Genomic DNA, 16,584 nt, shown 5'->3' with positions numbered 1-16,584 from the left:
TGTAGCTAGCTAGCTGCTTAAGCTAATGTTAGCTCCAGGAGTAGCTTAAAAACAGCCTCCAAAATTGAAGGAAATAAACGGCCTTGATCCGTATGAACACAAGGAGTGGTCGGGTAATATCAGCAAGTTAAAAAGTGTAACAATTCTGGACATGTTTTCCTACCTCATTTGTGGTGTAAGTGCTTACACATTTGAGCAGTTTCAAAACTGTAAATCTCGAGGCCCACCTTCCATTCACTAATGGACCAGAAAATCATCGTTTGCACAAAAGTAGTTAACCTCATCGCCACTCACCACACACATCTCTTTGTGTCACCACTTCAAACTCAAGAAAACAATATCCTTTTCCAAGGCCAACACTGCATCACATTTAGTCATTACAGTTTGTCTTTCACTTAGATCACATTTTGGTTACTGCTAAGTTCATTGATAAGTGTGCCTTCCAGTCAAAGCGGTGGTGGAGTCATTGCTGTTGTTGTCGCTGCTGCAGTTTGTTCTTTCTATTTTGGACTAGTTTCCATCATGGTGATTAACTAGTAAACTTAAAAGCTGTAAATGCAGTGGCTATGTTGATTGTTTTTTATTTTATTATTTATTTTATACTTGGGTCAATGTTATTTATGTCTTAGGTTTTGCACTCTCAACGCCTTCATGAACCTCCACTCAAGCCATGGGTGATCCTCAGCTCCAGTGATCAAGTGGAGTGTGCACAGTGTCCACTGCAAACTAGAAAGCTGAAAAAGCACACTTCATTAGCTGTCTGTTTCCCACGCTGGTTGTGAGAGCGATTATGGCAGTTGATAATGCAGCCAACGTTTACCATTCCACCGTGTTTTCAAGATGGATAAGACAACCTTGTCATCTAGTAGTACTCAGTCTCTACCATAGCTTCCGTGTCCTAAAATCCCACAATGCTTTATGTCGCTCAGTGCAGCTCACATCAGGATCCTATTCTCTATATACAGAAACATGGCGGATAAAAGTAAATGTGCTGTTGATGTTGATAAACTTTTAATCAATTCTGCATATACTGCATACATATATATGTTTATATATTTCCTTACATATAATTTGTAATATGGTATTAGGTTGTAACTGTTAACTGCTGTCCACGTAGAGCACATGATGACAGCATTAGCGCCTGGTTAATGCTGCTAAGCTATGATTGGACAATCTGTGTAAGGGGGAGGGGTTTAGCATTTGATTATATGACAGCAGTTGGTGAGAGGACCTGGGGCATGGCTCCCAAAATTAGAAATATCACTATCTTCTTTTATGATAAGTGGCTGTTGGTTTGAACAAAACAATATCTTATGAGTCTTGTAAACACAACTGGGATACTGCTGTATCGGATTTCTAATAGGTAACAATGTATGGGTCAACTATAAGAAATATTCAAAAGAATATGTCAAGATGTATGTTGGTCAGCAGCTGGTCAACTGTGTTAATAGAGTTGTTCATGCCATGTATTCTCATTATATGTAGCCTACATTTCATTTATGGACAGCTCCAAAAACATTAGCACCGTGCCAAAGAATCTACAGGTACACCAAGTTTTACGTTGACCTTCCGGGTGTCTTTTCTTTCTGCAGGATATAAATATGTTCAAAGTGCAGATTAGACTGTGAGAGTACAACTCTCACCCTTCACCCATCTGGCAGTTTAAACCACATATTAAGACATTATCCAGCCTTCAGCTTCTACAAGCCCTCATTTCCTGGCTTTAAAAATACAGAGAGGCGCCTGAATGCTAAAGCTTAATTGTGTATCAACTGTACAAGAGACATAAAATGATTGCTTTCTTCAGAGTACATCTATATTTAGCTGTAAAGGCAAATGCAGTGCACAGACTGTCCTTCATATAATGTAGTTTTTGTCAACATACATTAGTCAGGTGGTCTTTACTAAACACTGTCTGGTTACTTCAGTGTTTTCAATTATTGCCACTTCTCTCCCTTTGTGATGCTGCAGTGCTCCTGAGCTTGTGAGCAATTTATTCTGATACACGTGTAGTAGACATAACAAAATATTTCTCGTCTATTAAAGATTTAGTATCAGAAGTATGCATCAGGCTCTGTCTCAGCCAAAAGTCAGGCCGTGTATTTTTGGACAAAGCTAAAGTTCATTGCTGTTGTTACGTGGGACGTAATCTTCCTTTTATCCCTTTGTCCATCTTCTTCTCTGGAGAGGCTGATGATAGTGAGGGCTTCACAGTGCAAACACACGCTGAGGCCCCTGCGATGCATTTTGGCAGGTCAGGCCCTCTAGACCATGAGCCTTTGTCAGGGTCGTAGACCTGAGTGGCTCTAGAGAACGCCATACTCTCCCAGCTGTAGCCCCCAAGCACGTAGATCCTCCCTGCCCAGACTGAGAGCCCCGCCTCGCTGTTGGGCATCAGCAGCTGTGCCACTTGGGTCCACTGGCCGCAGCGTGGGTCATAAGATTCTACCTGCAGGATATCAAAGCGCTCTGTGGTGTCTTCATGGTCATCGCTGCCTCCGATGGCGTAGATGAGGTGGTTGAGGGAGGCCATGCAGTGCCAGCCCCGGGCCAGAGACATGGACTGGCGTTCCACCCACACTTCATCGTCCCGTGATGGATCGTAACTCAAGACATCTCGGCGGTATGGGCCGATCTGATAGTCGTGACCACCCGAAATGTAGACTACACCACGGTGGACCGTCCCAGCATGGCCGTAAGTAAACCTAGAAACGACAAAATTTAAAAAGCCCAATGTAGCACCGAAACAAAAAGTTGGCAAAACAATAAACAGGCACTACAGCCACACATTATAGAACTGTGAACATAAGCTTGAATATTAATACCAGGGGGAAAAAATACACTTAGGCCCACGTGGTGCCAAACAAAAGGAAATATCATCTAATAAATTACGGCCCTGTCTACACATACACAGATGTTTTTGAAAACTGATATTATTTCCCTCTATGTTTCGCCTTTCGTCCACACTCAAACTGAGCTTTGGGTCAATATTACAGATATTTTTTATAAATGCCTTTAATTCCATTAACAGTTTACTTGGGTGGACACGTAAAACAGTGTTTGGAATACGATGACATAATATTCTCAATTCATGCATGTTCATTGTTGCTTTGTGTACAACAGAAAAAAGCTACAACAATGGCAGACTATCAGTTTCCTAATGTTTTGTTAGCACTGCTTGGTCTAATGACTACTTTACACTTAAACTCTATTGCTACCCCACTTCACAGACAAATGGAGCCGTCTGCTGCACCCAATGTTATTTGCTACACCTCAGCATCCGCTGGTTAAAATCGGCCAGGAATGACGGTTTAGGATCAGACCTGGTCCAACTAGCAGATGGTGGGACAGCTTCAAGAGTGGGATTGTTGTCGATGAGGAGTAGAAGGAACACTCGCATGTTTAAGTGAGCTTCTTCGTCCTTATATTGAATAGGAATCAATGGTGATGAGATCTCCAACAGACTGCACGCTTAACTACCCTTGGGATGGGGACGCTGGCGAGCATTTGGGGTCATTTTAGTGTGGATGGAGATATAATGTTAAGTATTATATCTTATTAAGTGTTTGGACAGAACTGTTTTTAAAACTGAGGGAAGGACTATTTGTTTATAAATACATCTGTATACAAAGAATAAAAAGGTTTGTCATTTCTACAGTGGCCATTTTAGGACATCTCTTATCAGATTAATTGTCAGACTTGACGTTTTCTATAAGCTGTCAATTTCCATCAGCTTCAGCTGCACACAAGATACAATACAAAGTGGGAAGAGTGCAAATACAAATAGTGTAAATATGAACAAGGATTACTCCTTTCCGGTTGTGCGCCACCGCGAAGCAGTCAAGTTGCACTTACAGTTCACATCCATGTCTATGAAAACACGAATGCTACACACTACCTCTCCCTGGCAGCACAGAACATCTATACAATCAGCACAGTTTCAAGGTGGACATTCAAGATTACTGTCACCAATTCAGTGACTGACCAAATGTCTCCCCTTCTGCTCCCGAGTTACGACGTTAAGTAATGGCCACAAAAGTGTTTTTGCAGAACATTACGATGTTATGTTGGCCCAAAACATGTTTTGCAAGGTCACAGAGACCTTGAACTTTACCATCACATTTTTTTTTTGTGCCAAATTTGAGGAAATTCCCTCAAGGTGTTCTTGAGATATTGTGTTCAAAAGAATGGGACATATATACGGACAGCCTGGTAACACAATGCCTCTGGCCATGGCTGTTGCCGCTGCAGAGGCATAAAACCAAACAATAATATTATCAAATTGGAAGTACTGGTAGTAAGGACGCATGGTTAACACAGAATGCTCATGATAATGTCCATGACATTGCACATTATGTCCCCTGAGACGGCTGTAAGGAGGTGAGTTGCAATGGTAAAATTCTGATGTAGTATCACATTGTAGTTTGTAAGCTAAGGCTGACATGAATTTCACACACACAGTGTTTTGACCTACTGGGAGTGTTATTTGAAAAGTCAGGCAGACGCCAAAGTCATAGTTAAAGTCATACATAGGGGTAAATCCTCAGGGGATCTTAAATGTCCAATTTCATGGCGAGCCATCCATGACAGAAATTTCCCAATAAACAGCAGACCCAGTAGTAACATGTGTTCCTACCTGGGCAGTCCTGCCACATAGGACCAGCAATCCTCAGCGGGACAATAAACCTCCACAGAGGACAAAGCTCCGGTGTCATTCCTTCCACCCACGGCGATCAGGCACTCTCCCACCGCCCCCAGGTAAAAATCCACCCGCCGCTCATTCATTGGAGCACCCTGTGAAAGCATCACACTGTCACTGTGTCTGGCCTAGTTAGTTGCTAAAGGACAAGCACAGCAAACAGGAAGTGAGACAAAAGAGTAAACAATGGCAGCTTGAAGTTGGGGAATCTTCTTTTACTCTGATACCTTCTCAGATTACTTCCTGTTTGTGCTCATGTTGAGATGAAACCTTAACCTGCATGTTGTGTGTATGCTTTACACGCTTCATTTGTAAGATGAAAAAAGTCTTTGATAAAGAGAAAGGAACTGGCTCTTTGGTAAAGTACCCTGCTCCACTGGTTGTGGCGGGGGTCGTATCTGTACAGCAGGTTACAGGCAGCGTCTCCACCGTTGTCCCTGGAAGAGCTGCCGCCAGCAGCAAATATGAAACCCCCCAGCACCGCCAGGCAGTGGTGGCTCCGCTGTGCCGGCAGCTCTGTTTCCACCTCCCAGCTTCCCGCTTCACCGCCCAGTCGGCAAACATTGGCACTCAGCTCCTCTCCACGTTCTGACACCTTAAGTAGGAAAGGGAGGAGGTGACAGGAATCCATGTCAGGTATAGCAGGAAAAAAGCAGAGGTGTGTCTTATATACTGAACAAAAATTTAAATGCAATACTTCTGTTCATTCTCCCATTTTTCACAGGTTTAAGTGAAAGATCTAAGAATTTTTTTCATGCACTCAAGATAATCCATCCACCTTCCAGGTGTAGCATCTCAAAATAGTGATTAGTGACAGCACCATAACTCCCCAGGTACGCCTTGGGATTGTCACAATAAAAGGCTGCTCTAACATGTGTAGTTTGATGACACAATGTAAGGCCACAGATGTCTGAAGTTTGGAGGGAGTGTACCATTTGCACTCTGACTACAGGGATGTCCACCAGAGCTGTTTCCCGTGAATTAAATGTGTATTTCACTGCCATAAGCTTTTGAAATTGCCAGAACCCATCTTAGGGAAGCTCATCTGCATGCTCAAAATCCTAACCAGGGTTTTGTGTGGTTGTGAAACCAGTTGGTTTTGCTGCCAATTCAGGGAAATAACACTGAAGACATCTTATGGTAGTGAAGTAACATTCAGTTTACGTGCAACAGCTCAAGTGGACATTCCTGCAGTCAGCATGCCAATGGCACACTCCCTGAAAACTCGAATTTTTACAACTAAAGTCTGACTCAGGTTTCAGGTCTACAGTTTGTCTAGAAACTCTAACCTGCTCATGTATTGAACACATTTTTTTGCTAAGGCTGTATCTAAACTTTGCTGTGAATGATTTTTTTTGTACAGCTGAAAACCAGTATTTTATATGAACCCATTTTTGAGCAGAACAAAAAGCAAAACAAAAAAACCCCCCAAAACATAAAGAAACCTTTTTTTATATAGTAATAAACTTTGTGGACAAACAGATTCAAATCTGTACAAATTCTGTGAACAGCTACGTCTGATTATGATATCTCTCGAAATTAAGTCATCATCAAAGCAATCCATCAGCAACCTGTACCTCTCCTCCAATCAGCAATAGCTGCTCGACACCCCCCCTCAGAGTGGTGCGACCAGTTTGCAGGAGCGGCTGGGCGCTGGGCCTGGCGTGGTACTCCAGAGCTTCCTCCACGAGGGCCTCGCAGCCTGCCTCCTCTGGCAGCAGGGCTCGCAGAGCCGGCAGCACTCGGTCTACGAGGTCCCCCACTGGCATCAGAGGGAAGCGGATGTGGGAGAGGAGCTGTCTGGCATGAGCGGTGCGCTCAGGAGTCTGGCTGAGCCACTGCAGGGTGGCCTGGAGAAGTGCCTGCTCACTGTCATGCTGAACCTGATGATGAAGAATGGAGCTCAGATATTAATGATGATGGCTTCTTATGATCTTACCTAACATCTAACCCCTCTCTCCTAAATATGGTCCCATTGTTTTGTCAACTACTATTTCTGAGTTCAAGAATAAACTTTCAATGTGGACATATAAACATCCTACAGACTGTACCTGGCCACTGGAGAGGTAGGACGTGAGTTTGTGTAAAGGAATATCATGAAGGAAATCGGGGGTGAAAGATAGCGTAGCGAAGTGTGTGAGGATGAAGTGGTCGATGAAGGTGTCGAGTCGCTCCAGACTGTAAAGCAGAGCCAGCTCCTGCAGGTACAGGTAGTTGTCCTCACTCACCTCCCTTTCCAAGTACTGACAGCAGAAATCCACCACTCGCCACACCTGAACAACAGCAGAGTTGGAAAGTGGAACAGGTACAACATTGACAAATATTTGAAGAAATAATATTTAACTTTTACTGTAACTGAACCAGCAGGTTTTTACATTTGATAGGCCATCATAATGAACTATACTGGTTCTTTCATTTCATAACAATTCAAAGGTAATGCTTCATTTTAACTTCTCTTATTAAGTATTTTTATATATATATATATATATATATATATATATATATATATATATCACATTATAAAAAGTGTTCTTTTTATTATAATACAGCACAATATCCAAGGTAACTGGTTCAATGTTGTTGAAACTTGGGAAAGTGATGCATTCTAACCACTGAGTTTTGGCCTGAAGCTGAGCCAAAACCAATTTGTCCATCTGTCCTTCACACACAGTGTAATATGATACGATTCACCCTAATTTTTCTATTTAACATCATGTGTTCAACAGAAAGTACCCAGTTTCCTACCTGCAGAAGGTGGGCAGCTTCCAGCACATAGTCAATGTTTCCTCCATCCAATGGTAGCTCACCGCTGTACAGGAAGTCCACTACAGCATTCAGACCAATGTAGGACATCCCAACCAGCTCCACCTACAGACAGGAAGAGGACAACGAAGGTTAATCAGGAGTCGGACATACAATAATGTCTGTAGACATTTGTATTGTGCACTCTATCCAATTACACAGTTATCACAACATGACATATCCTAATGACTTTACTATTAATCATCGACATGTAAATTGAGAAAGAGAAAGCAAGATGAATGCATTTGTGAGAACAATAATAAGGAAACAGAGGACACAGAGGCTCCCATTTTTCATTTCTCCCTGTGTAGAAACATTTCTTTGCACCCTCCTAAGTACCTCCTCCTGGCGTTCCTCCCTCATGCCCAAGGTGAACATAGCGTGAAAGTATGGGCTGGAGACAGCGAGCAGGGCTCGGTGAGCAGGGACCCGCTGGTTGTCAGCCACCAGCACCACGTCACAGAACTGACTGTGCTGCCGCTGCTCGTTGAGGCCCTGCAACACCTCCACGGATTGATCCACGCAGCAGAATACCTGCCGACACAACACAGCACAGTTGGTTACAGGTAAGTTTGTTAAAGGTCTTGGGAGTGCAATTTTAACCCTCTCCCAAGGGTGGGAATTGTTTCTAACAATACACAATGTAAGAAAAACTGCTTTTTATGCTCAAAATTAGGGTGCATGTGTCTGCTTAGAGCTGAAGGTTCAGTTTAGAGATATTAACATGCAAACTGGACATATTATAGACAGTATGTGGAGAAATAAGGACGTTTGAAACAATGCAATGACAGTTCATGGATATCTATGGATGTAATGATGTGTTTGGACTTAATATTTGGCTGGACCTTTGGGAGTGTAATGTATGAGGACTGTGTAAGCAATGTTGTTGTAAACTACTGTCATTACCTGCATCTCTCTCTCTCTCTCTCTCTCTCTGTCTCTCTCTCTGTCTCATTGTGTCATACGGATTACTGTTAATTTATTATGCTGATCTGTTCTGTATGACATCTATTGCACGTCTGTCCATCCTGGAAGAGGGATCCCTCCTCAGTTGCTCTTCCTGAGGTTTCTACCGTTTTTTTTCCCCGTTAAAGGGGTTTTTTTGGGGAGTTTTTCCTTATCCGCTGCGAGGGTCATAAAGACAGAGGGATGTCGTATGCTGTAAAGCCCTGTGAGGCAAATTGTGATTTGTGATATTGGGCTTTATAAATAAAATTGATTGAATTGATTGATTGTTTTGCTGGCATAATATCAATCTGTGGATTATAATAACCCTTACGCTTCATAGGTGAGTTATAACTGTTTGATTGTTTGTTCTTTGTGTGACTGAAGCATTTATTGAACCTGCCGCAGTGGTTGCATCTTGAAATGGTCTACATCAATTGAATTGCAGAAAGCTTTCTTATGATAGGTTCTATGAGTAAACCACTTCAACACAGCAAATACAGCAGTTATTTATATATCATAATCATCAACTAAAACCTATGTATTTCTTCTGCAGCTGTGGTCTCCTTTAAATATCTAATCTGTTTTAACCACTGGGGAAACAGTGTGATGTTCTACACAGGATCTTTTGAGGATCCACCCTCTGTAGACACAGTTCAAGAGCAAAGATGTTTGAAGATGAAAATTCCATGATACATGTTACACATTTTCCACATTTGTATTAAATGTCTAAGAGTATAGAGAGAAAATTAGGTGCACTAGAATTTTACATATCCCTGCTGCAGTTTACCAGACTGTCGTAACTCCAGGTGGCTGGCTAGCTCAGGCCATCTTGTAGCACATTTATTAGTCACATTTGCATGATGGACTGACTGCAAAAGGACTTTGCACACTGATCTGAGCCCTCGGTTTGTGTTTGCTGATGGAATGAGAATAAAACAAATGAATTAGTGTGCTCACTTTTCTGCTCTGTCTGTGTTGAAACTGGTTTTTAGAGTGATTGCGTGTGTTATGCTGGTTTGGGTATTGACAGTCAGTGGCTGTTTGGGGATAACCTGTATTTTCTGAATATGTATAACAATGACAGCCTTGCAGGTGGTCCAGGTCTTTGACTCACATATACAATAGAATTCTACACGCAGGAGCATTAAAGGTACCTCATGGAGTTTCTGAGCATTATTGGGTTTATGGAGCAATGTTTGGACAGGTGAGTTCCTGTGCTGACTGTACATTGACATCAATACAATTTTAAGCCCTTGAGGACACACACAACGGCCCTGTTTACATTTGGTTTTAAAATGTGTCTTGGCCAGTTGGCTCACAAGTTGACAGCACTAAATACAAGTGTAAACAACCACCAAGACGCAGTGTTATCTGATCACTTAAGCCACTTGAAATATAGCCTATCTATTGTAGTGTAGTGTAGTACACGCTAATGCGTTCCTGACAAGGACTAACAGGATCAATGCATGACGTGGTGGTCATTTTGGTGACAGTGCTCAAACCATAAAAATATCATTACAAAAAAGAAATTATAAAATTTATTTCTATGGCTCCAACGATATATAACTTCCTAGTTTACAAAAAGTTGGAGAATGTGTTGCATGACCATCCATCAGTTTGCCCTACAGAAGGAGACATGTTGTAATCTGCTGACAGCAATAACTTACAGCTGAAGTGACACAAACTGCTTTTGTGACTGGCAAGAGTGTGGATGTACTAACTGTGCGAAGGGCCCTTTGACATGCTAGCGGAAGTGACGCAGGCACTAGTCTCGCTCACCAGACCTTTCTCAAGAAAAGAAAGGTCTGGCTGGGCCGACTCTCACTTTAAGATTGGAGAAAAAAACGCCCCGGCTGCTTGTATTTCTTTCAACCAATCACAATCGTTCTTGGCGGTGCCACAGCAACGGTGCGCTTGCAAAAATATTGCCGGGGGGAAACAGGTTTGGTGTAACACGCCCACAAAAATATCGCCTACAGGACGCGAACCATGGTAGAAAAATGGCTACATCCCTGCAAGATCAAACACTGCAAAAGTTAGTAAAGGATGTGTTGAAAACTGCAACCGGAGGTGGTAGGGCGGGACTTCAGCGTGTGGCTCGTTCCGCCCAATGAGAGGCTGATCTTTGCAGCGAACTTCCACCCACTCAGACTACGCAGGCACTAACAAAATCTGATTATAACTGATCAGCTGAAGATACACGATAGATACAGGTGTTTATGGCAATGTGTCTTGACTGTCCGCTTGTGTTCAGATCACGCTTTAAAACCAAGTGTAAAGAGGCTGATTGAATATTGGTGAGAAACACTGAATGTAAACATAACTTTTTTATTACAAGAAAACCCCACAGAGCACATTTAAGTGTATGTGCTGCTCACTACAAATTACATGAAAATATGTCTTAAATATTGTAATTGTTCTCAAATGTTGAGGCCTTATTCACAAAGACATCTGTTTGCTGAGATTCTGGTGTCTTAATAACGATGAGTATCAGTTTCGAAAAGTAACATATAGAGAGAATAAGAGAAGTAACTGAGCTCTGTGATCATGCCTCTCACTGACACACATACACACTCACCTTGGACGATTCACTGATCCGCTGGGGCCGACTCACACGGCTCGGTTTGCCATTGTCCATTATGTCCCCTCAGGCAGGCATCACCTAAGGGACATACACACATATAATACTGAGTAAGAACTTCCACTATCCTGAACAAAACATTTTATTTTTTCTCCCATTTTCTCAGGTTTAAGTTGAAGATCTAAGACTTTTTTATGCACTTAACAGATGTATTTCTTTCAAATTTCGGTTGCAGATTTGTTAAAATCTGTGTCAGTGATCAACTGTCCCTTTCTCAGACAATCCATCCACCTGACAGGTGTGACATATCAAGATGCTAATTAAACAGCATCATTACCACACAGGTGTGCCTTGGGATGGTCACAATCAAAGGTCACTCTAAAATCTGCAGTTTGATCACACAACACTATCCCACAGATGTCGCAAGTTTTGAGGGAGTGTGCCATTGACATGCTGACTGCAGGATGTCCACCAGAGCCGTTGTCCATGAACTGGATGTTTGTGTCACTATCATAAGCTGTCTACGAATTTAGTAGTACATCCAACCAGTCTTACAACAACAGACCATATGTAGCCACACCAACCCAGGGCCTCCACATGCAAGATCATCTGAGACCAGCCACGTAATCAGCCGATGCAACAACTGATTTGCACAACTGAAGAATTTCTCTGCAAACCATCAGAAACTGTCTCAGTGAAGTTCATGGGCATGCTTATGCTCACCAGGGTCTTAAACCTGACAGCAGTTTGTCATTGTAACCAACTTGTGCTGTTGTGAGATTGGTTGGATGTACTGCCAAATTCAGGTAACAGCACTGGAGGTGGCATATGGTAGTGACATGACATTAAGGTCAGGCGCAACAGCAATGGTGGACATTCCTGCAGTCAGTTTGCCGATGGCACGCTCCCTCAAAACATGTGTGTGATCAGTCTGCACATTTTAGAGTGACCTTTTATTGTGATCTTCCCAAGGCACACCTGTGTAATGATGCTGCTTAATCAGCATGTTTATATGCCAGACCTGTCAGGTGGATGGGTTATCTTGAAAAAGGAGAAGTGCTCGCCAATTTCTATAAATTTTAAGACCAAAATTTCAGAGAATTATATCGAGTGCATGAAAAAAGGGAGGAGGAGCAAAAAACAAAAGTGTTGAGTGTAATTTGTGTCTCATTGCTGTACAGAAGTGTAGGCTAAACAACAAAAGCTAACGTTGTGTATCCTAAATTAGTACATATTGTTAGCTGGTAACTACACCGTCAAACAGTCAGTAACAAGAGACTATGTTTCTCCCAAATCTCCCATTGTTATTACATGAGAAGCGCTTACATTTGGACGTGTCGTGGAGAAGAAGATATCAGAGGACACTGTTACAGTCAGTAGCATCTCTTGTCACCGCAGTTTAGCACAGGAAGGAGAGGAAGCTGTATTTTTGAAGGAAACGATCAACATGCGACGCTTTTCAACGACGACAAAACGTGGAGAGCTTCACGAAACAGTCTCTGGTGACACAGTGTCTTCTTACAGAGACACATTCCTGTAAATACATTTGTTCTTACATTTCTTAGACCAGAGAGAGAGAGTAAATACTGTGGGTAGCGTCGGCTAGCCTGTATAAACAAATGCTTTTCCGGTATAGGTTTTCAAAATAAACTAATTTGTCTTACAACAAAAACAAAACAACACACAAAATCTAAAGCAAAATATTCAAGGAATGATGATGAGAAAAAATAAAAAAGGATACGGTAAAATATAATAACTCCAAAACCTGACAGCTTCGTAAAGGGGTTCAAGAGATTTTTTTTGTCTTAAATTGAAGAACTGTTACAAAACATTGTTTGACGCAGTAACAGCGAGTCACAGGGTGTTTGAGATGAATGTGACGACAGGATACTACTGTCAGGCCCCAGTGGTCTCTCAAAATGTAACTGGTAATTAAATTTTCACTTGTAAATGTCATCCTCCTCCTATTTTAACATCTTATTTTGAAACCAAAACCTTTCAGCCCGGTGTTGTGATTGACAACTGGTTACGGAGCTGACTCCAGGAAATAAGATGCACACAATGGACCAATCACAACCAGTTAAATGCGAGTACATTCAAGACCTGCAATGTCAGCGAACGTTTTAAAGACATTTAACATTTCCATGATCAATACTAGTAAATAGATCATTATGAACTTGAAAGCAGGGTTGCATTTCTGTCAAAAGAATGTGAATGCAAGCAGAATAACTACACACATTAGAGAAAAATAAAACACAAAAGCCTTTACGAGGAAAAATTCTATAATTTTCCATGCCTTGCATTGCAATATCCTTATGCTTATTTTGAAATATTTAAAGCATTTGCATGGCTCATTAAAGGGAAACTACGGTAATTTTGAAAATTAATTGATGTTTGCACATGTCCTATGGTCTGAAACAGTCCAAAAATATTAGTAAGCATGAATAACTTTAATCCAAATCAAAAGAATTAGAGTCATAATGTGCTCCAGTAGTCTGCTCCATAGAAAATGAATGGTGAAAGATAATCTAGATGACACAGAGAGCACCCAGGGGATTGTTCTCAGTATATATTGTTACATTTCCTGTTTCAGAGCTGAGAATATTACAATAGAATAAAGCTCATTTGGGCATAAAAAGAAAGCAAGCATTCTGTGGGTTCACAAAATCAGTCTCCCATTCATTGTCCATAGAGCTTGTGATGATCCAATGATCATCACAAGTTTGAGACTTACTTCTCTGGTTTCTGGCTTTGAGAGAAATTAGCTCATGTTCACAAATATTGATTAAACTTTCCTAGGCCATGGGGATAACATATTGGAATTTTTAACTTAGGTAGCATTCCCCTTTCAAGGTGCCTGGAGCAAAGGGTTGATTTAGTTTGCACATTTCTACGGGTAAGAAAAACAAAATACACACAGACAAAATGAAAGAGAGAACCACAGAGAATCTTAAAGCTAGGAGAGCTTTTTTTTTCTGTTCTAAAACCAAATTTTGAAAAACAAAACAACAACTCAAACGACCTAATATTCATTAAAATCTGTCTAGAGTATACACGGTAACTTGCAGAATACTCCCATCATGATTGAGGAGATGAAGTGGGGCTCAATCTCACAATTCAAAGAATGGGATAAAACACACCCAGAAAAACTACAACTTAAATTCTTTTCAACTATTTTAAATATTCCCTAAATTACCTCAAAATAATGTAGCCTATGCTGAGCAGAAATTTGGCACATCCCCCCTATATGAACAAATAAAAACGGTTGGCTCTATCACTGCTTTGTATGTGGAATAAGAATAGCAAACTGAACTCCCACAAATTTCTTCTTCTTCTTCATCTTCTTCTTCTGACTTGACTATGTACACCAGACTGTGCATTTTACATCAACGCAATAATAATAAGGGATGGGTGATGGGTTGTTGTTGGACCGGCAGGTGGCGTGGTGACGCAGTAACAGACGACCCAGAGGGACAGAGCTCAGACCAAGTGGTGGTCGTCATGGGCCTCATCAGTGTAAGTCATCAGAGAACTGGTGAGAGCTGGAGGAGTCCCAGGAGGAGGAGCGAGACCTGTGGCCTCTGTGCTGCCTGCCTGCTGTACTGACCGCCACAGCCCAATGCTTCATCACTGAACTTCACACAGTGCTTCATGTAGTCTACACATACAACCCCGCCCTTGGCTGCCAGATACACTTTATTGTGTAGTTGCATATAGTTTGTATTCTATTTAAGTGTATCATAGCCACACTAGTCTTGTGCTGAAGGCTTACCTTCAAGAATGTTGCAATGCATAGCAACATTTAATGTAGCTCAAGACTGTGCAGTTTTGTCCTGCATGTGGCTGCTTGTATTTAACATGAATTGGTCCTCGGGGACAAATGTTGTGAATTAAAATGAAACTAAACAAAATTAGTGGATTGTAATACCTCTGCACTGGGCAAGTTCCACAAATCAGTCCAAGTAAAACCGGAAGTTGATTATTTGGCCTTCAGAATAAAACAGTAAAGCGTATGGTTGATGGAAGGGAAAAAAACAAACAAAACCCAACCCCTAAACAAAACAAGCATTTTGCATTTTCTGGCTTACAAAAACAAAACAATTGTACTTCTAACAATATACACTTCCTCTCAGGATGTCACACATGTATTCATTAACTGCATTTTATGACATTACTCCTTTGTCCTTGGTGGCAGTTATTTGATTAATGATTACCTTCAGAGATATCTCTTGTTAATTCTCTCCTTTCCCCTTACCCTTGTTTCTTGACAGCAGACCTGACTTCTCAACACCCTGTCAAAACGAACTTTCCTGCCTCTTATCTGTAAGGTTTGTGGATACACCAAACCATTAACAGAAGGAAGATCGAATTTCATGCCGCCTAAATGGAGTACATTTGTCTGTTTGTAGGGCCAGTGTCCTGTAGGAAGTAGGATGCTATATTCATGTGAAAACTGGATCATGACATAATGTAAAACAAATAAGATAATCTTTCCACAGCTGTTTTCCTTTCCCTGAGAGACTCAAAAATATATAGAGAATTTAGCAAAATTAGAAATAATTAAAAGCTAATAAATAGGTTGTCAAATAAATGAGAAAACTGACATTGAAAAAATAATTTTAATATGAAATTGAAAGTATTGTTACTACTGGTCTCCACACCCAGGGGCATCGTAGTGGGGAGAAAAGTGGACCTGTTTACCCAGGTCCCCTGTGAAAGGGTGGACCTTGAAAAGCCTGTGATGTAAAGTTTGTTTTTTACTTTAAGTAATTAGTTGGCGAAATAAATTGGTTAAAAGACGGAACTTTGTATTAAAAATATTGTGGACACTCATGGCAATAACAATCATTTACTGTCTCTGTCATATGGCGGCTGATCTCGTCCTCTGCCTGGAGGGTAAGAAGCTCCCAGACCTCAATGTTTCCTCAGTTTGCGGACATGTTTGGTGACTGTTCTTGTTCTGTGAGTTAGCAGCTAACTGCAAACACCTACTTTTTAAATCTCCCATGGCAAACATCACGTCAAACATCACGTCTGTGCTATCCCTGATCCTGTCCTGCCAGCTGTCTTGTTTATACAGAGGTCGTTTCAGTGCTGTTACTACCTCTGCTCCTGGCTTAAAGGCCGACAACTATGTCCCCCCCATTCTGTGATACCTTTTATACAGAAGAGGCAACATAATGGCATGATGTTCCTGCCTTGAAGAGGCAGTGTAAAAGGGGCTAATGACTGCTTATGCTGCGGGAATACCCCGAAGAAAGGGCAACTGGTTCTCCAAAAGAGAAAAAGAAAGAAAGGAAAGGGACTGACTTAGAAACTTAGGAAAAAAAAAATCAAAAGATGCACGAGAGAAACATGAATCATGAGAGGAAGGGCAGGGGCCTAAAGAGACTGCTTATGGACAGGGCCCTGGATTTGGTGCTACGTGTTCAGACCAAGTTATTTGGTGGTGATTCTCAGACTGTATGCTCATTTTAATATTACAAAAGTCATGATATACATGTCTGACATGTCTTATCACTGCTATTTATATACTTTCTGTGAATATTAGAAC

At 41.4% G+C, this 16,584-nt stretch overlaps 1 protein-coding gene across 1 annotated transcript; it reads right to left on the bottom strand.

Moving 5' to 3' along the window:
• Positions 1-994: 994 nt before the first annotated feature.
• klhl36 (kelch-like family member 36) lies at positions 995-13,430 on the bottom strand. Its single transcript, XM_050073501.1, has 9 exons — positions 12,357-13,430; positions 11,028-11,111; positions 7,841-8,035; positions 7,445-7,567; positions 6,751-6,972; positions 6,277-6,582; positions 5,067-5,294; positions 4,637-4,794; positions 995-2,705 (listed from the first exon to the last, which is right to left on the bottom strand). Exons 2-9 carry the CDS (start codon positions 11,085-11,087, stop codon positions 2,135-2,137), a joined length of 1,863 nt encoding a protein of 620 aa, XP_049929458.1. The 5' UTR covers positions 11,088-11,111; positions 12,357-13,430; the 3' UTR covers positions 995-2,134.
• Positions 13,431-16,584: the final 3,154 nt, after the last annotated feature.

Source organism: Epinephelus moara, chromosome 20, assembly GCF_006386435.1.
Source record: "Epinephelus moara isolate mb chromosome 20, YSFRI_EMoa_1.0, whole genome shotgun sequence".
NCBI lineage: Eukaryota > Metazoa > Chordata > Actinopteri > Perciformes > Serranidae > Epinephelus > Epinephelus moara.
The sequence above is the reverse complement of the archived record's forward strand: the minus strand, read 5'-3'. Positions and strand labels throughout refer to the sequence as shown.